The following is a 21,393-nucleotide window of genomic DNA, read 5'->3' as shown; positions in this document are numbered from 1 at the left end:
GAAAAAAAATGTTTTTATAAGTAGCTGTATAATTCTTGCTGCTACCATAACCTACCACCAAAGAACAACCCAAAATAAATTCTCCTGTTCCCGATGATCGCAGCGATACCACGTATGTGTATGTTAGTTGTTCTATGTACACGTAGTACAGCCAAGAAACAATAGTGCGTATTTTGCTTTTTTTTTAATCCTACCTAAAACACACTGACACTAACTGACACTGATATTAATTTTTAAGAAAAGTTGAAAAAAACATCCTGCCCAAAATATACTGACCCTGACCTTGACCTTTGACTCTTACTTGACCCAAACACTAACCCTGGCACTGACCTGGATCAAATATTGATCTAGGTATTTTTCTTTATTGTTTATTTCACACAGTTCGGATTTTTTTTCTCAGTGTATTTCCAAAGTATCTCTCTACTCCATTCAGAGAGAGAGAAAACACAGGGGTGGGCTTCACAGTGATTGATCGCTGTGGTGGCCAATCATAGGCTATCACAGTGATCAGGTGACCTGGAACGATCGTTCGTATGAAACCTTGATCTCTGTGTTGGGAGCGCGCCATGTGGTGCACTCTCAGCACAAAGACATATACGCATATATGCATCCCCACGGTAAAAAACCCAATCCAGTGGGGCCGCATATATGCGTACAGTCAGCGAGAAGGGGTAAATGTTGTAAATATTTCTAATTGTAACAAAAATTTGATTTCTCTGATGTAAAACCTAACATCTGAAGGACTGCTTCAACTGTATAGGGCCAACATCCACAAAGACCTTTAAAGTGGGGTCAGACAGGGCTCATATGACCTTCCTGGATATCTGAGTTCGGTGGTCCCAATGACGTCTAGACCTTTTGGATGTGTAAAAAATATCTTTTACCAGAGTATATGTGCTGTGACACTCCAAGTATGCTTGTTTGTATAGAAATTTTCTATAGTATGGTAAATCTTTGAAAGCAAGTCTTTATTTAAAAATTGCCTTCAAGGTGCTTCATTTAGCCATTTGGGCCATCAGAAGTGGTGTATAAACGTTTTGCTGTTTTCTGATTTTTTTACAAAAAGAGTGAGCTTGATTTATATTCAAATAGTTTTTATTAAAGTTTAAACATACATAAGTAATATATGATAATCAAACTTTTGGTTCACATCGAGAATAACAATTTACGAAAAATAAGACAAAAGGGAAGTGAAGGAACCCCACCAAGTGGCCGGGGAACCTGTGTTTCTGTGATTCAGTTACATGAGAGGTATGCTCCGTATGTTGTGAACCATTCTAGGAGACTAGTGGGGCATAAGAGTGGGGAGAACATGAGGGTAGTGGAGGAACAGGGAAGGGAGTGGGGAAAGGGGAGGGTAAGCACCTATTTAGTGTGGGCAGAGAGTATTGTATTCCTTTCGAATAGTAATCAACAACGTATTGAGCAATTAGGATTTTTTAACCATCTAGACCATTGGGACTTAAATTTATGATAGGAGGAGTTGTGCAGGGCTGTTCTTCTTTCCATCTCACATTGGAGATTGAGATCGGAAAATAGGCGTGACAAAAGAGGAGTTGAAGTGGATCGCCATAGTTTGGTAATATTAATTTTAGCGGCTGCTAAGATGTGTATAATGATAATGCGTGAGTTCGTAGGGTATTTATCAATCCCGATGTGAAGGAGGGCTAGTTCTGGGTTCAGGAATATTTGTGTTTCCGCAATTGAGGAGACTATCTGGAACACCTTGTTCCAATATGATTTGAGGGACTTACATAGCCAGAGTAAGTGAAGTAGTGAGCCTGTCTCTCCACAGTGCCTCCAACATGCTTGCGATAGCTGGGGATAATAAAGGGATAGTTTGGTAGGGGTTAGGTATCCCTGATGGAGAATTATTAGATATGTTTCCCAGTGAGAGCTGCATTTGGAGGCTTTGAAAGTGATAGTAAATGTTTTTTCCCAGGTAAGTGGAGCTATTGGGAGAAGATGTTTTCCCCAGTTGGCTAGTGAGGTAGTATTTGTGGCAACAAGGTTGTATAGGGTAGCTAAATGTTGCGTTAGACTGGGCGCAAAAGTTTTATAAAATTTGTTTGTAAAGCCATCATTCCCTGGCGATTTGTGTAGGGGGAGACTTTTTATGGTTTTTTCAATTTCCATGGGAGAAATTGGCACAGAAATTATTTCAAGTTGAGATTGGGTAATTTGGGGTAAATTGGTATTGGATAGAAAGTTTTCAATAGATACAGTTGTTGGTTGGGTTGTATTTGGATCGTCTTTAATATTATATAATGATTGGTAATAAGATGCAAATGCGTTGGCTATATCCTGTGGGTTTATTAGTGGGGAACGCGTGTCGGGGTGTTGGATTGTAGGAATTTTGGTTTTAAGTCGTTTTTGTTTAACAATTTTAGATAGTAATACGTTCGTTTTGTTCCCGAGTGCATAAAATTTGGCTTTCATTTTTTGGAGATTGATGTCATATTCGTGGAGTAATATGGTGCGTAACTTGTTTATATCTGTGTTTAGAGCCGCAGATGTGGAAGGGTTTGGGTTTTTTTCGTTGATCTCTTCATGTAATTGGATGGAACTGAGTAGTTGGTCAATTTGTTGTGTGCGTTGCCTGTTAATGCGTGAGTTGAGCTGTATGAGGATACCTCTCATGTAGGCCTTATATGTTAACCAGAGCGTAGTAATAGGGATATCGGGTGTAGAATTGGTTTCACAGAAAAGATTATGGGCTTCTAGCAGGTGTTTCTGGTTCTCCGGATTTTTCAGAAGTGTAGAGTTCAGTCTCCATATAAGCGGGATTGCCGATCTTCGTTTGCTGTCCAAGGATATGTTGATAGGGGCGTGATCAGACCAGGATATAGTACCAATTTTGGACGACGTTACATGTTGTAGAGTCCACTTGTCAGTAATGAAAAAATCTATTCTTGAGTACAAAAGGTGGGAAGGGGAGAAGTATGTATAGTCTCTTTCCGTGCCATGTTGGCATCTCCAGATATCATATAGATCGTGATCATGTAGAAAGCGATTGAGGTTTAATTTGGAGGGTCTTTGGCTGGAGGAGGAGTCTAAGGAAGGGTTATTCAGGACATTAAAGTCGCCACCGATGATAAGTCTACCTTGTTTACACCGTTCAATGATCTTGTATAGTTTGTGGTAGAAGCTCAACTGTTTGCTGTTTGGTCCATAAATGTTCACTAGGGTGTAGGTTATGTCATTTATTTGGCATATCAGGATATGGTAGCGTCCTTGCGGATCAGCTGTTTCGGAAATAACGTGGAGTGGAATAGAGTCATTTATGGCAGTGATAACTCCATTCTTTTTCTTGTCATTTGTTGCCATAAAAATTTGGGTGAAATGGTGAAGATATAGCTTGGGGGTTTTGTCTGTAGCAAAGTGAGATTCCTGTATAAAGATTACATCAGCCGGGGACTTCCGGATTTCTTTGGCGAGCATCGATCTCTTAAATGGGGAGTTTAGGCCTCGTACATTTAGGGATGTGATATTAATCATTTGTACATGTTTTTCCCAGGTGTTTGCATAGTAGCGTTGGTATTTGAGGGGATCGTGGTTTAGAGGATGTCTTCTGGAGAAGGAAAGAGGTGATATTATCGTATTGCGGGTTAGGCTCGATGGAGGATTTGGGGTGTGTTTTCCCTGGAAGTGTAGGATTTCCAAATCTTAGGATGTAAATAAGTAGTTGGCGGTGCTGGGGTAAGGGGGGGAAGGAACACAAAAAAGGATAAAAAAAACTTGCAGACAATGCAAGTAGACCAAGTAGCTGCAACTGCTACTTGATAACTGGGGGTTTTGAACCGGCTTTGACCTCCGAAGGGGTCATGCCAACTGTAAAAACTTAGAACACGAGTCATCGGGTATGGCCGATCGCCAGATGGTGGTATGCAAAAGAGTGGCCTCTAGGGAGAAATATAGGCATGTCAAAGCGTAAGGTGTGACATTATGGTGGTTATGTTGCCTCCATAGGTAAAATGGAGGCCGATGTCGTTTCCTGCGCATCCGCGGGTAGAATGTTCCATACTTTGAGTAAGTCCAGGCCAGCCTCCAGGGATTTAATCGTGTGTATCCTTCCCTGATGTCTTACTGTTAGCTTTGTGGGGAAACCCCACTGGTACGCTATGCCATGATTTCTCAAGGCTTTGGTAATGGAAATCATTTTTTTCCTGTTGAGAAGTGTGGCTTTGGATAGGTCCACGTACAATCGGAGATTTCCGTGTGATGGTGGAAGTGGGGGTGGATTCCTAGCAGCCGTCATAATTTTTTCTTTAATATGGTAAAAATGGATACGGGCCAATACATCTCTTGGAATAGATGCTGACAGAAATGAGGGTTTTGGTAGCCGGTGGGCTCGATCTATCGCCATCTCCAGATTAGGAAGTGATGGGAGAAGAAGTTGGATATACTGCTGTATATAGGGCAATAGCGCCTCGCCTGTGATTGATTCAGGGATCCCTCTGAATTTGATGTTGTTGCGACGCGAACGATCTTCCAGGTCAGCTAGTTTTAAATTAATTTGTTCGAGGTCAGATGAGTGGTCCGCATGAGCATCGATCAAATCATTATGTGCTGCTTTTACATCCCCCATATTAAGTTCGATATGCCGTATTCTGCGTTCTTGTGTTTGTACCGCGTTAGTAATTTGGTTTAGCGATACCGAGATGTCATTATGTAAGGTTTGCCGCAAAAGGGTCAGCATGTTTTTCATGGGAATTTCCGTTAGCAGCTGGTCTGATGCAGGGAAGGAATCTATGTCAGGCAGTATCATGGAAGTTGACTGAGGCGGGAAGTTTTGGGCCTGAAATGCGGGGTCAGGGTTGGTCAAGTCGTGGCCGAGATTTAGCTGGGCTACTGGTCGTGGGGGATAATGGAGGTGACAACTCACCAGGATCCCCTGGATAAAGTGGATGCCTCAGCCTGGCGTCTGCTTGCTGGGCCATGTAGTCCCCCTCGTGTCTCCTGCCTTCTCCCTGGGTGCTGCAGCCGGCGCCATCTTGGATTCCCGGATTGAGCGCCGGGAAGAATAGAGTGAGTTTCCCCGGCTTCTCCGGGGTTTTTCTCCTGCGGGGCATGGTCGGAGAGGTGCGGGCACCCTCAGGTAAGGTCACTGTGGGGTTGGTTACTCCCTGGGCCGGTGTGTGCCGGTTAGATGCTGGCAGGTGGACAGAGCGCTCACAGCTTAGCGTCCATCCGTAAGCCGGCCGCGCATGCGCCCCCGTATTTCGTGAGCTTGATTTAAAGGGAATGTATAGTAGTTTATGCATAATTTCTTTAGTTACTAAGGTCATGATAAAAAAAAAATCATATTAAAAACTATATTTCTGGCAAATATGAAAAAAAATTGCAAAATAATAATTTTAATCATGTCTTTTTTTTTAGCCATATATGTACAGTATATTGGTAAGAAAATAGTCACTGTAAAAAGTTAAAGAAAATCTAAAGGAAGAAAAATTAAATAGTTCAAGTTTTCATGTCTATGTATCACATTGGTTTGAGGGTCCCAAATCTAATTAGATTTTCCTACATTTGAAGCCTTTGTCTAATAGTTTTTGATAATCTCCCACTAGGAAATAAAGTCTAAGTGTAAGCGAGACACATGATAAAAATGAAAAGCTCATATGATACTTAGTGTAATTTTTTTTTCTGCAACGTGTCTGATCATCCTGTATCTTACGTATGTCCCACTACCTACTATTTTATATTCTATTCTTCTATTCTCTTGTGTTTTATTCTATTCTATTCTAGTCTATTCTATTATATTCTTTTCTATTCTATAAAGCAGCCTACTTAGGATTCATCATATTATTTCACTGTTATACCTTATTGTACTTATTGCAAATGTTTCCATTTCGAATTCATTTTCAAATTCAGATATTTTGTTATAATTTTTTTAAAATGCATTGAAATTCGTTACTATTGTGATTCAGAAATGTTGATACATTCGAATCTCCAAATAATGAAAATTTTGTCCAAATTTTGATTCGTAACAAAATGAATCGCACATGTCTAACAGCAAGTTCCATTTTAATACTTTTCACTGCAACCATATAGATCTACCGTACCATCTGTAACAAACCTGATTTGCAGCAAACTGATTTACAATGTGCATTTTTGTACCATAAGTGATCTTTAAATATGTTAAACACCTTGTTATTTTTTTTTATTTATGTGTAGATTTATTTAATCGTTTTTTGAAAGATTTTATCATTTCAAATGCAAAATTTTTACATTCAGTCAGCTGAATTTTTACTTGCTATCATTCTTTGTAACTAAGCCCCCTTCCATTTTCTTACTTTCTTTATATGATGGTGGGGTGGGCAGTTAGCACAGGCAGAGCATTATACCTTCTTTCTATTTTTGTAAGCTTAGCAGGAAAATCATGTTGTTGATATTTCTCAAGCCAGCAATAATTCAGTACTGTTTGTCCATACGTGACTTTTATAACTTTAGAACACTACTTACAGAAGGAAGATATGGCCACATTCAAAGCTGCAGAAATCCAAGACACATGGGTCACTAGCATGTCCTTATAGTACCATGTGTTAAACAACAGATACTCTTCTGTATTGTTTGGAAACAGCAAAGTATAACATTTAAGGCTTTTGTTGCCAAAAACTTAATTACTATGTCAAGGATAGGAAAGCAAAATAAGTGAGCGCTCTGAGGAAGTAGCCGCTAGCACCAAAAAAGGTGACATGCCAACCTTACAAAGCAATAATGGAGAAGAAACAGTGCAGTGCTTAAAATAAATATCCCTGTGACACAAAACATACATTATACCTGTAAATAACGGTAGATACCCCTCATTATACTAGTGCAAAACATAAAAAATAAAATAAAAAGAGACATCTCCAGTATGTTAGGTGTGACAGGTTTCACATAAATCAATATGACATAAATAAAGGAATAAATAATACAATAAAGCTAGATCCACGGTATTCCAATAAACATGTGTCCAAATCTTTTGGTGTATATCCAGATGAACAAGTCCCAAAGTGCAAACAGACATTTCCACCTTGTCGCCAGCAGTGCTCAATCCTCCACCTTCATGAATATCCAGTGGGCTAAAATACAAAAGCATGTATTATGGCCAAAGCTATCAGAATCCATGCCCCTGAGTGCCAATCAAGTATTGTTTGTGTTGCTTTTCTTAACAAAACATTTTTATCATGTCCTGTTCTCTGGCATTTTAGCCCTCTGGTGAGTGCATAAAGGTGGAGAATTGAGCACTGCTGGAGACAAGGTGGATTGATTGATGCTTTACTGTATTATTTATTCATTTATTTATGTCATATTGATTTATGTGAAACCTGTCACACCTAACATATTGAAGGTGTCCACTTTTCTTTTCTTTGTTATGTTCTGCACTAGTATAATGACAGGTATCTATTTACAGGTATAATTTATGTTATGTGTCACAGGGATATTTATTTTAAGCGCTGCACTGTTTCTTCTACACTATGTCAAGGATGTCCATGTGCTAGATAGTCAGCAGTGTAGTTACTGTATCATAGCATAGAAAGGGTTATTTCTGAGAACACAGGTAAGCTTAGTAGCATTAATCTACATTCTGAATGTACAGAAGATTAGGTGAAATATTGTTCACCAATGAAGTTAATAATCTAAAAGTGGAGTCCTGGCATCAGGATCTAGGTAAACAGATCTAGTTCCCCGGGGAACTTTTTTATATAACGGTCTCTGATAAGGACCTCTAGTGGATATGTCACATTCCATGTGACACCAAAATTTATTTGGGTAGGGTTCAAGGGAAAACCAATTAAAAAACAAATAATATGTATTTATTTATAAAATTCTAACACTGGCTGCCTAACAAGGATTCATTAGCACAGTTTGTGACAAAGCAATCCACAATAAACACACCTTTAGCATAACAGATTAGAAGATAAATAGCACTTCTGTGACAGTGCCTAGGCCCACAGCCATTGCGAATTTTACATCATTAGTGGCATATGCCACCTAATTCAATGGTGTCATCAGGGTTGGGGGTCTGAGAACAGAAAGTACTGGCTGGTGAAAGTGTGTACAAATGCTAAGATGGTGGCTGTCTCTTACTCACACAGTACAGAGTAAAAAATGAAATCATTAACCTGAGTAAAAGAGCAGCTGTAGAATGATTACTGTAATTGCTTTATCATTCAAAACTGCATTGTCTCACGCTGCTTCAAAGATAAGGTTGCCTGACTCTGCCTACTTTAATGTCCGCTGACTTCCAAAATGGAGTAATATGCTATGCATTTTACAAATGTTATGACCATTGATTGTTTAACTAGAGGACAAAGGCGGACTGACCATTTGGCCACTCGGGCACTGCCCGGGGGCCCGGGGTCAGTAGGGGCCCCATGAGATGCCCCTGGTACCTTTAATTGGCTTTTTCATAGGCTTTTTTTGGCTGTGGGTGAGGACACAGGGGCCCCATGATCCCCTATTGCCCGGGGGCCCCATGAGTTGTCAGTCCGCCCCTGCTAGTGGACATTTAAATTGAGTGGATTCCTTAAACCTGACATGCTGCCTGCTATCTCCATACAAATTTGGTGATGACTTGCTAGTTTGCTGGAGCTACACTAAAGCCTTACTCTAAACTGTATTTCCTGATCAAACTGTATTCTAACCCCCTAATACTAAATGTTATATTATTATTATTACATATAGGCACTGTAAAAACTTTTTAAACCATATGGTATCTGTTCATTTCACTGCCAACACAAATGCAAAAGAGAAGGGATTTATTTCTCATTTTAGTACTTTGGGCAAAGCCATGCAAATCATCCATTTCTTCCCCCAGACAACTGTGTATTCAGAACAGTTGGTTTAAAACAGAGATATAGCTTGATAATATGAGGTCATTTCTTCCAAACTGCACATTTTTATAGGCCTATTGGAAATTTAAGTGCAGTGTGTGGATTTTATGGCCACAAACAACAAAAAGTATAACCAGCAAACCTGTGGTAAGGTGACTTAATAAGACCCAAAAAGCACACCAATAAGCCAGTAAAAAGCACAGTAGAGCATGTCCCACTTCTCTCACAGATCCAAACAATAAGGGGTTTATTCCTCATTATTGGCTAATGGGCAAAGCCATTCAAAGCATTCCTGTTTGCCATTGGGCCAGCATGTACCTTCTACTTTGTCCTTCTGATATACCTATCTAGACTAAAAAAAATCAATATGATAAGTCAACAGCATGTAAATGCTAGTTTTGGACAAGTCTTTTATTTTTATAACAAGAATGCAAGGATTTTTACAACATCTTCTCTTGATTTTGCTCTATATAAGCTATATAAGGCTAGCTATTTGGAAAGAGCAGATGCCCATATCCAGATTTTCTCTGAAAGTGAATGGAAATAGAAAAACCCCAAGAACAAAAAAATTCTAGACTTTAATTTACTCTTTATAGTAACAAATACAGCACCTTTATTTAGAAAAAAATCCAGCACATTTTTACTGGTAGCTACCCTTCTTGTGGAAAACCAACTTTTTTCAATCAGAAATTAGTAATGTGCCATTAACATTTCGAATTGTGAAGCTACCTGTGCACTTGTTCTGCACCCACCACCGTTGTGCCATTCTTTCCAGAATGTAAGTTCCACTGGAAGTACGTGAGATAAATCTATAGATTTTCTCAGTGATATATATCTGTGAAAAATGTTTTATGACAAGATGCTTTATTTTTTTAAACACACAATACTCAGCCACCAAAACCAAATGTAATGCCAGATAAAGGGATATTTTGTGCACTTTTAAGCACAATAATCAGGACACTTTAAAAAAAAAAAGAGTATTTTGGAATGACATAGACTATAGTATATTTAAAAAAACAGTTCCTTTGTTTACATTACTGGTTTACTATAGGAAGGAATGTTTCTTGGAATTCCTTCCAAATTGGTTAGCCTGGATGGCCATCTAAACTATTTGTCATTGGTAAATATGTTTAAGGTTTTTTATGCTTTGCTGGTTAATGGTTATGGATTGCCTAACAGAATGCTTGTTTGATTTGATGTCCTTATTGAACCTTGTTTTTACTTCTTTTTCTAAGGAAAATAAAAGATTTGTTAGCTTTTATATTTACCAATTACCAACTATATGTTACATTTTTTTCTACTTGTGGCAGTTTTAATCTTCCCAAAGCCAAGTAATTTTGCTAGCCTTAAAAATATGTCTAAATTCAATGATAATGTTTTCTGAAGAATTTCTCTGTAGTGGTCCCAAAGTGGGACAATATTGTTCATTGGTCCAAAAGTGGTGTTTTTCTACTTTGAAAATATGAATTGTTTGTTTGTGTATTGTCATTTAGTTTGTTTATTCTAATGATTTTATAGCATAGATAAATTTTAGGGATTTTAGCATGTCACTTTCACGGGAGCACAACTTAAACATCTATAAATGATTTACAACCTACATGAGGTGCTGTACGTTTAGAGCTTTGATTTTCTTATGTGAAATTCCTCATCTTCCTATTCAGAACAAGTGCCACCCAGAGCTGGTTTCAGAGCGGATCCTGCCGGCAAGTATTCTCCAGCACACATTGTCCTGTGATATGTTTTCACCATTCTGTGTCCTAACCTAAATGTGTGTCCTGTGGTCATTCCTATGGATAAAATTCAGTCATGATTGTCTTGTCACATTTTTCTTGTTGGAGCCATATCACTGCACTTCCATATTAACCAGACATTAAGGAGTGAGATCAGATACACCCAGGGCATCAAAATGGGGATGGATTCAGAAGCAGTGGTGCTTACAATATGAAATGGGAAATAATGTTGTAGCCAAGTTTTTTGGCCACCTTCCATCAAAAAAGAGGACACCATGAGATGCTGGATTGAGAATGTTTAACAGATAAGTTGTGACTTATAAAGTGCCTTTCCACATCATATGCTAGCAGTACCTGTAGATGTTGAAAGAAGTGGTTTGATCTGGCAACAATCTTATGCTTGGAGGGCTGTGTACAACCACTTTACAATCACCCTCAGTAGAAGCCATCAACTGGCCATGTTTGAAAATCTGTTCTGATCATTATTGTCCCTACCTGCATTTAGCTAACCCTGTACATACCAATTAACAAATCATTTTGCAGCCAAGTGAAAATGGCAAGGTCAGAACTTGTCTTAAGCCAGTCATAGATGGAGCGATTTTCTTTCCTGCAACCACAGGTTGCAGGAGAGAAAATCACTAGATTCCCCCATCAACACAGTCAGTGTTGATGGGGGATTCTATACCACATAGTCATTGTGTTAGCTAGCAATAATCGCATGTGAAATCTGACAGACTGGTTGTGCCCAGGTTGAACAATTGAGATTCGTACATTCAGCCTGCCCATAAATGGTTTAAATCTTGGCCGGTCCTAGCTAAACCGGCCGAGATTCGAACCATCTATGGCCAGCTTTACAGTTATTCCCTCTTAATGTCTGATGGTAGCCAGAGAACTGCTGATGGAGAATTGCCCAGCATATAAAATAAAAATATCATGCTCATTTAAATTGTGGCTGAGCGAAACTAAGCTTTGATTTAGGGTTAACAGAAAAGCATTACAGCTTTGCTGAAATTAAAAAAAAATTTAAAATAAATGTATTGCAGCCAAGGAATTCAGTAGTCTTAATGCCTTTAGAAAGGGCCATTAAAACAGAGCAAGGAAAGCTGTCTAACTACGCTCACCAAGTGAAATAGTATGCTGGATATTCATGTTTAAATGAAAGGTACATTTATATAAAAAGCTTAGAGTAAATTTCCAGTACATGCTCAGAAAAAAAAGGAAATCATGTTATTACAATGCTATACCTGACTTAAACTTGTAAAGGTTTAATGTGAGTGCTATGACATACTGCAACAAACTAGAATATTAGTAAATATGCAAAATATTTATAAGAAGAAAATTATTAACTGGTAAAATTCCACGATCAAATCCATTTTCATTGCACCATTTTTTTGTAGCATGCTTTCCTTCTAGTTCACATCATGCTTTAAATGAAATGTGTACACCTTCAAATCCCAACTTATGTTATGTCTAGTGTAAGAGTTTAAGCATTGACTATGCCTCCCCTTTTGCCCCCTAAAATAGTACTACCACAGGAGGCAGACCTCTATTCATAGAGCGTTTTTCATTTAGAGAAGCAATGGTACAGTTTCTATAAATGGTGAAGGGAATGGAAAGTCCAGTGACAAGTCCAGCTGGTTGTTGTAACCCTCACAGCATCAGAAGATCACAGCTATAGAAGAATCTTCAATGTACTTGGCAGCCAAAAGCACAAGGGACATTCATTTTAAGTACTAATCCTGGTGCTGATTTATTTATTTTTTTTAAATCACTAAACTTAATAGAGACGTATGCCCAATCATTTTTTTCTGTATTTTCTTGTGGGCCTCGGTACATCTACTTTTATCCTCCTGTGACCCAAAGTCAGCTTATAGTAAGCTATTGCCCACTATCAGCTGACCAGGCAGAGCCACGTCAAGCTCAGCAAGGATCCCAACAATATTGCCAGGCTCCACCCTTCTGCCTGATGGACAGCTGGCTCCGCCATTCAGCATGTGACTTAGAGCCGGAGCAGCAATGCCTGCCCTCTCCCTAGCCCAGTGCTGCTGGAAGAGCAGAGTAGAGAGTAGTAACTGACAGTCACTGCTCTCCACTCAGAGCAGTCTGAGAACTGAGCAATCAGCAGTCATGTGATCACTCAGTTCAAAGTCTTACAGCAAACATGGGACCGCTGCAGCATGGGGTGAGTATATATGCTTGTTTGTTTTAAAGCCCATACTTTTACTTTAAGCTTTAAAGTAATTATGCTATATTAATTTGTAATTAAAGTGTTACTAAACCCACAATAGTAAAATCAGTCTGTATATGCAGTAAAGCATGCTTTTTATACTCACTGTGGAACTTAAGGGGTTAATCCTCTGCATTGTGCAAAAAAGGATGTTTGATCCTGTCTTCTCTTGTCCTCCCCTTCTTCCACATTCCCCATTCATCTCCTGATAAAACACAGCCTCTTCACATGCTCAGTTTGGTGTGTACTGCTAGAGAGTTTTTTTTCTTTTTCTTGGGAGGGTGCATGTGCTCAGCACAGAGCCAATCAGCACTGTCCAGACAGAGGGTCAGGGGTTATGCAATCTCACAGGGCAGTGAGAAGAGAATGAAAACTCCTCCTACAAGCTTTAACCAGTGTTCAGATGGACACTGATAGAAGTCACAAGACTGCTCTAACTGCTGATCAGAAAAGGTATTTAATGGTTTATATTTACTATAATAATTGCACTTTCATGTTCTGTGTACTGTGGAAGACCAGATTAGCGAATGCAGGGTCCTGGGTTTAGTAACACTTTAATATATGGCAATATGTCTTTTCACATAGCCTATATAAACATTTTTGTGTGAAAATATATAGTGGTCAGCTTTAGATAAGATTTATGCTTAAATTTGATATAATTTAAAAAAAACTGTAAAGATGTCACTTGCTGAGACAGTAAAAGGTTCAGAGGAACTAAAGCATTTTATAATGAAAGAAAACTTATAGGAAAGTCAGAGAGAAAACATTTTCCTAAGATACCAAGACAGCATTATTCAAAAATAGCATGCCATCACTCAGCAATGGCATATGTAGATATGTAATGTAAATATCTGCATGTCTCTCATTTGCTTTATAATGCATGTAATTTATTGTGATCATGCAGGTACAGTACATGATTACCTAGATTTGCATTCAAGGAAAGAATTGTGACATATTATGTAAGCCATCATCTTGGATCATTTGTAAATCAAGGGGGTTGCAACACAATCCATGTTCTAATATAGAAAATAATTCCTAAAGAACATGTAATTGGTTATATACAATGAAAATGTCTATCACTATATTTAATGGATACAAGATGGTATTGGAGAGATTTGGTTTTTTTTATGGGTCATCCTCATAAAGTGATCAGTAAATCCTTTTAATTTAATTTGAAACCTTAAAAATTAGGTGTTTATTAGAATAAAGCATGTTTAAAAACTTGTAATATCATTTTATACATCGCTTCTAACCATGACTACTTTATTTAATTGCTAAGTAACCTTTCTGATTTGCTGTGTAATGTAATTAACATGGTAAATAACATTTCTATCTCCGTTGCTGTTGAACAGTCCCTTACTGCTTGTTTTTGTTATGTTAAAATCCATGCCAGGCTAATATTGCGCATGAACCATTTATCATTGGAAAAAAGTCATTTTCTTTTCTCACTGTGTTGTCTGTGGTACTGATATCAAATAAAGTTTAATTAAAAGTTATTTTGTTTGACAACAGGTCCTGACTTCAAGGAGTTAGATGTGCACCTTCGACGGCAAGAGTCTGGCTTTGGCTTTAGAATACTTGGTGGTGATGAACCTGGCCAGCCTGTAAGTTCTCTGTCACTCTCTAGAGCATAAGCATGTATAACAAGACCCTCTATTCTGTTTCTTGTTACTGGTGGATGGTGGATGGTGGTTGTTGTCACACAATTTACTGTATGTACACTGTATGTCCTTTAGCACATTTTATGTACTTTCTTATCTGTTTTACCTGCTATGTTATATTCCATTTTCTAACATTTATTACTTTGTACAGTGCCACTGGTGATCATGACGCTACAAGTAAATAATATAATGCATACACATGTTCTTAAGTGAAGCAAAGCCCACTGGTGTTTATTACAGCTGTTTGCTTAGAATACCACTATGATTTTAATTACAGTTACATTATTTAAAGGAATGACTATAAATATCTACTGCTATGGGACCTAGTTGTTAACAGTCATAATTTATTTCACCTTTTTATGGGAAATATTTATTGTGCCATTAATACTAAAAAACAATACATACTTTTATTTCCAAATCCCAAGCTATACTTAGGCTAATCTTATATGTGGGCTTTTAAATTCATTTCTAGTTTTAAAGTCTCACTGTCAACTTCCAAATATACTTTATAAAAATTTAGTGATCTGTAAAGTTTAATAGCTATCTGTAAAAATAAGGCTTGATATATATTTATCTTAAAACATATTATTTCTGAATTAATTTAATCAATTATATAAACATAGCTATGGAGGAGGTACCATATGTATTAGCTTGCTTGCCAAATAGTATTGGTAATCAGATATAAAAAAGGTATCAATTAAAACATTTAAATGCAATTTTTCACACCAGCTATCAGATTTTTTAAAATGCTACTAAAGAACAACCTCCATATTTAGCACAGACCCATGGTTCTCTATGACATGTTTTGGGTTTTCTCAGAGATTAGTCCCTTAGTTTTGTTAGATTGAGTTAATATATTATCCTAACTCCATCTCAGCAGTTAACAAAAAAAATAACCACTAGAAAGGAAAACTTACAAGTATGTCTATGAATTGCAGCTTTAAAAATGTTTAAAACAGCAATCATGTAAAAACGTAAAGTGAAATAAAACCTTACTCTGGTTTCTAGAAAATATTGTATATTAGCAATGTTCTGAATTGCAACTTTTGGGTATGAGATTACATTACTAGAACTCATTTTTCAGCAAAATCATACCCCACAGTTTGATTTCCATGGCACTTATAAGTGTGTAAATGCAGTACAGTGTTCGTAAACATTTTGTGAATTGCCTTGAGTACATGATACAATTCAAGTAATCAATATTCCTTTAGCATCCTCTATTATATGCATTTATACATTCAGCTTGCCAGCCTTGCCTTTGAAGGCATAAGCTTCAAAAGTATGAATTTGAGAAATGAGGATTAAAAGGTCTATTTTGGAGCTTTATCTCTGAAATGAAAGTAACATAAAATGTATGATCTACACACAGCTCTTATAGTTGAATTCAGCTTGGTTATAGAGACCTGTACTCATTGTAAGAAAAGCAATTTATGTGGTGAACATTATAAAGGACTGAAATTTCAAATACTCCAATACAGAATTTATTAAATGTGTTGTAAGCATGCAGCTATTACAGCGTTCACATCACCAATGTATTTTGTAGAGAATGAGGCACAAGTAGGGATGGTGGTACATTTTTTCTCTTGTCAGATTTGCGTCATTCATCTATGTGATCTGGCAAATGGTGGTAAATTGTGATGACATTTATGTGGATAGCTGTGCCTCACAAGTCTTCCATTTGAATTGTTATTCTGACATTGGTCCAATAATCTGTGTGTTCTGTCTTTTTTTTATTCTCCCTGTGTTTTGGGTTCACTTATGTGCCTGTTTTATTGTGTCAGTCCTCTTCTCATATGTACGTTATCTGCTCAGTTCATCAGAAGTAGTAAGAAGTAATTCAGGAATAAGAAGCCCCCTGAATTTTCTAGTGTATTATGTAGAGTAGTCTGCCTCCTGGTTATCCTGTGTTTTCTGTCAGTTCTAAGTGTCTGCTTTTGCTTTTTTCCCCCTTTTACTTTAATGTTTGGACATGGTTCACTAGTTAAATTAGTCATCTGGTTGTCTCCACTAGTCCAACTCATGTCATGACTTTTCTCTGCACCAAGATTTATGGAACGAGCCTTTTCAGGTGGTAAGAGTTCATGAGATTCCAAATCCTTTCCTGGATCAGAATCTGGTATACAGGGCTGTATCTTGCCCTCCTGTGTCTGTGTAACGTTTGCTGTTATGTTCTAATTTGACCTTCTGGCCTCAACCCCTGGCTTGGTGTAGTACCAATTCCAGTTTCCAGAGCACAGTTTGTCTGAAAGTTTGGAGTATATTTTGACCTCTGGCTTTTATACAGTTCCCCAATCAAGCTGTTGTTATCCATTTCCCTTAATCTAGTCCTTGTCTTGGTGTAAAGTCCTATACTGGCTGTTATTATATAACTTAACTTTAATGTACACCAGTTTTTGTATATGTATTAGCATATAACAACAGTAGGGTTGCAGGGTATTGGTATCAGCTGTTAACTAAGTTACGTGTATATGTGAATACACCCTAATCACTGTAGGAGTATTTACATATACACCGCTAGATCTGAGAGTTCCTACACAAAAGAGGTAGTTCCATCTGCAATCTACATTTATTGATAGAGTTACATAATATATACAAATAACAAGCTAAACAGTATTTACAACACAATGTACAGTATAAGTCTGGCTTGGCTTATATGATATTTACAAATTACACACAACACCATATTTACAATACAATGTACAATACAAGTATGAATTTAGTTTACCTCTTGTTGTTACACAACAAATTCAGGAAACGTGCTCAGCTAGACTAGGAAATGAATTTGAAGGCTAAACTCCGGAGGTTCAACAGAAACAGAAAGCATAGGCCCCACTCTTGATTTCCAGGAAATCCAATGACTGGTATGCATACTACTCCATATGACATTCCAACAAATCCCAATTAACTCCTAGTGCTAGACCTCCCCTTGCCAGTCTGACTGCTGTCATACAAAGAATGACTGGAGACGCATGCCACCACTTAATATTGGCATGTAAAACACATTTCAGTTTTTTTCTTTAAGCCACAACTGCCTTAAACTATGTTTTGCTTTTTAAATCTGCATGGAGTTCAGGTTTAATAAAGCCCTGGTGTGTCAGTTTATTAATCAATTAAGTCTGAGATGCTAACTCCTACACTGATATTTAAAGCAGGTTTTAACATTTTAGATATTAAAATGTATGTTTAAGGCAATGCTGTACCTGATTATATTGGATATTCATCTCATATTCAGGTATCTGTTTACCTCTAAATTGTGTAGTGTGCTTTATGTAAATACTATATGTTAAAAAAAAATACTCGTGACACATTTTTGCATTAAAGAAACAATAATATGCCTGCATATCTAGGTGGTCTTTGTAGCTAATGAATTTCCAGGAGATTGTGTTTTCATAAATACATAACAGTATTTGTACTAATAATAATTGACCATCTGTTACTTTTTACGTTTTTTATTTTAATTAATAATATATGAATCCATCCTAGTAACAAATGCAACACCAGTTTATATATACTGCTCTTTATAGAACTGTCATTTTTAGTTAAACTGATCAGTAATTTGGCCAATTTTCTGTATTTAGATTTTAATTGGTGCTGTGATAGCAATGGGCTCAGCAGACAGAGACGGCCGGCTACGACCTGGTGATGAATTGCTGTATGTAGATGGAATTCCAGTTGCTGGTAAAACTCACCGATATGTGATTGATCTCATGCATAATGCTGCTCGTAATGGACAAGTCAATCTTACTGTGAGAAGAAAGGTGCTAGCCATAGGTAGGTTACCCACAACATACATATTATTATACAGGATTTATATATCGCCAACAGTTTGCTCAATACTTTACAATATTACAATGCACATTATACAACCCACATAAAAATGTTTATTTATAGAAACACTTTGTTATTTTATCTTCCTATTAGATGTGATTATCCTGTTATTTAAGATTCAGGATGTTGTCTGCAAATCATAGGCAAGGTCAATTGCCTTCTTAGTTCCCAAGGGTCAGAGACTATAATGTCACTGCCATTGAGATATACGCTGATCTGCACATCTGCATGATAGCTTTGCACAAATTGCTTATGTTCTCTAAGCTTATTCCAAGGGCAGTAAACTAGAAAGACACTTCTAGTTCATATAATAAAGCACTAAGTATTATATATAGATTGAAAAGTCTATAAATTCCACTGGGAGCCAATACTGCAAAACAAGTAAACAGTCAGCACCGCCGTTTCTTTCTTTGCCTTTGATAAGCATTATTATTATTATTATTATTATTATTTAACTAAAATTACCAGCTCTTTCTCATATGTTAAAGTGCAGATGATGTTATGTTCATGGGTGGCCACTGACCCTACCAGAAATATTCACATACAGTTGTGTTCAAAATAATAGCAGTGTGTTGAAAAAAGTGAATAAAGCTCAAAATCCTTCTAATAGCTTTTATTTCTATACACACAAATGCATTGGGGAACACTAAACATTCTATTCCAACTCAAAACATGAAGAAAAATATATCAAATTTGTGTTGTTCCTCTAAAAAAATTTAAGAAAAGTGAATATTAGACTGTTCAAAAAAATAGCAGTGTTTGTGTATTCTTCTTTACAAACTCAAACATTCACTATATAAACTGAAAAATGTTTGAAGATTTTGCTTTCCTTTGAATCAATTAATATTTAGTTGTATAAGCACTGTTTCTGAGAACTGCTGTACATCTGTGTTGCATGGAGTCAGTCAACTTCTGGCACCTGTGAACAGGTATTCCAGCCCAGGATGATTGGACTACATTCCACAGTTCTTCTCTATTTCTTGGTTTTGCCTCAGAAACTGCATTTTTTTTATGTCTCCCCACAAGTTTTCTATTGGATTAAGATCCGGGGATTGGGCTGGCCACTCCATAACATCAATCTTGTTGGTCTGGAACCAAGATGTTGCACATTTACTGGTGTGTTTGAGGTCGTTGTCTTGTCGGAACACCAATTTCAAGGGCATTTCCTCCTTAGCATAAGGCAGCATGACCTCTTCAAGTATTCTGATGTATTCAAACTGATCCATGATCCCTGGTATGCGATAAATAGGCCCAACACTATAGTATGAGAAACATCCCCATATCATGATGCTTGCCCAACCATGCTTCACTGTCTTCACGGTGTACTGTGGCTTGAATTCAGTGTTTGGGGGTCGTCTGACAAACTGTCTCCAGCCACTAGACCAAAAAAAGAACAATCTTACTTTCATCAGTCCACAAAATGTTGCGCCATTTCTCTTTAGGCCAGTCAATGTGCTCTTTGGCAAATTGTAACCTCTTCAGCACATGTCTTTTTTTCAACAGTGGGACTTTGCGGGGGCTTTTTGCAGATAGCTTGGCTTCACATAGGCGTCTTCTAATTGTAACAGTACTCACAGGTAACTTTAGACCTTCTTTGATCTTCCTGGAGCTGATTGTTGGCTGAGTCCTTGCCATTTTGGCTATTCTTCTATCCATTTGAATGATAGTTTTTCGCTTTCTTCCACGTCTTTCAGGTTTTGTTTGCCATTTTAAAGCATTTGCGATCATTTTAGCTGAGCAGCCTATCATTTTCTGCACTTCTTTATATGTTTTCCCCTCTCCAATCAACTTTTTAATCAAGGTATGCTGTTCTTCTGAACAATGTCTGCAACGACCCATTTTCCTCAGAATTTCAGAGAGAAATGCACTGTAACCAGCATGTACAACATTTACTGCCTTCCTTCCTTAAATAATGGCAATAATTGCCACCTGTTTCTCAAAGAATGAATGACCTCACTAATAGAACTCCACACTGCTATTATTTTGAACATGCCCCTTTCAATTAGTGATTCAATTACACAGAATCAGCAGCATGCATGTCCTGACTGTTGGGTCTGTTGGATTTCTATTACTCTACTACACCTGCTAGTAAATTATTTGCCATGTAGAAATATCATTTCTACCAAAAACAGTGATTGATCAGGTTAGTGATGTCTGACTGCTATTATTTTGAACACAACTGTATATGTCCCCCGACCCCAGCCACAGCCATTATTTGTAGCCAGCATCCCAGCATTTGTGTAACCCGTAGCAGCAAGCTACTGCTTCAACTGTTTCCTCCCTTTTGCAATTCAGGGGTCATTTTTCTTCTTGTTAGAGCTGTGTGGAGCCTGTTCCTCCAGAGTTGTAAGGCACAATAAAAAGACAGCTACCTACATACTTGTTTTACTGGTTGGTACATCAGGTAAACATCCTCAAAGCAACTTCTGTGCCAGTGTTAGAAGATGTGGAAAAGAGAGAAACTGGCAAGTAAAGATAACCAGGTGTTCCTTCTGATACCCTCTCCAGCCCATGACTTATAGGGAAATCCAGGCCTGATTTGAAAGAAAGGTACATAAGCAGAGGTTTGATTTTATAGATCTGCAGCTGAAGTAGTATGCAAATCTTGGCTGTTTAGGTAAAAGTTAAGGACAAGGCGCGATGGAGCGATTCTCTTATCAACCTCCAGTGTGCAGGTCTTTATTTTTCGTTCAATCTGCTGATTGAACAAAAAAAAACTAAAAAAAATAATTATTCTATGGGCTGCCTTATTCTTTTACCAGGTCTTTCTACAATGATTTCAGTAATAGGACTTTCACATAGAGAAGAGTTACTGTGCTGTCATACCTCCTTGACCCAATATTATAAATTTCAAGAATTATCATGGCAGGCACCAGACTCTCAGTGCTTTAATTTCTTTATTACACCTTGCATTACCTGGATAGTGACAGCAAAGTGCTAAAATAGATTTGGCTGGATGGCAGCTTTGATACAATGTGCTTTCTTAAAAGCTCAATGGAACACTGCCTGAGATGGTACACTGCACAATTGTCAGGCTTTCATCTCTTAAGTAGACTAAAACCAAGTATTTCACCATTTTTGCAGTATTTCTTTGTTTTTGTTCTATGCATTCTCCCCCTTTTTTTTTT

General features: G+C 37.6%; 1 protein-coding gene across 10 annotated transcripts in view; it reads left to right on the top strand.

Annotated features, from left to right (window-relative positions):
- The window catches only part of MAGI2 (membrane associated guanylate kinase, WW and PDZ domain containing 2), a 1,033,722-nt gene that overhangs the window by 919,088 nt on the left and 93,241 nt on the right, over positions 1 to 21,393 (top strand). For all 10 annotated transcript variants that reach the window (XR_016314026.1, XM_089685799.1, XM_089685771.1 and 7 more), the window contains 3 exons: positions 10,481 to 10,522; positions 14,289 to 14,380; positions 18,016 to 18,208. Coding sequence is in view for 9 of the 10 variants with exons in the window: in XM_089685799.1 (XP_089541925.1) it covers positions 10,481 to 10,522; positions 14,289 to 14,380; positions 18,016 to 18,208 (327 nt within the window). In the remaining variant the exon portion in view is untranslated. The remainder of the gene's footprint in view (positions 1 to 10,480; positions 10,523 to 14,288; positions 14,381 to 18,015; positions 18,209 to 21,393) is intronic.

The sequence above is a fragment of the Staurois parvus genome, unplaced genomic scaffold (genome assembly GCF_062004578.1).
Source record: "Staurois parvus isolate SC_StPar_1 unplaced genomic scaffold, SC_StPar_1.0 ptg000019l, whole genome shotgun sequence".
NCBI classification, from domain to species: Eukaryota; Metazoa; Chordata; class Amphibia; order Anura; family Ranidae; genus Staurois; species Staurois parvus.
Note: the sequence above shows the minus strand (reverse complement) of the source record. Positions and strands in the feature narration are given on the sequence as shown.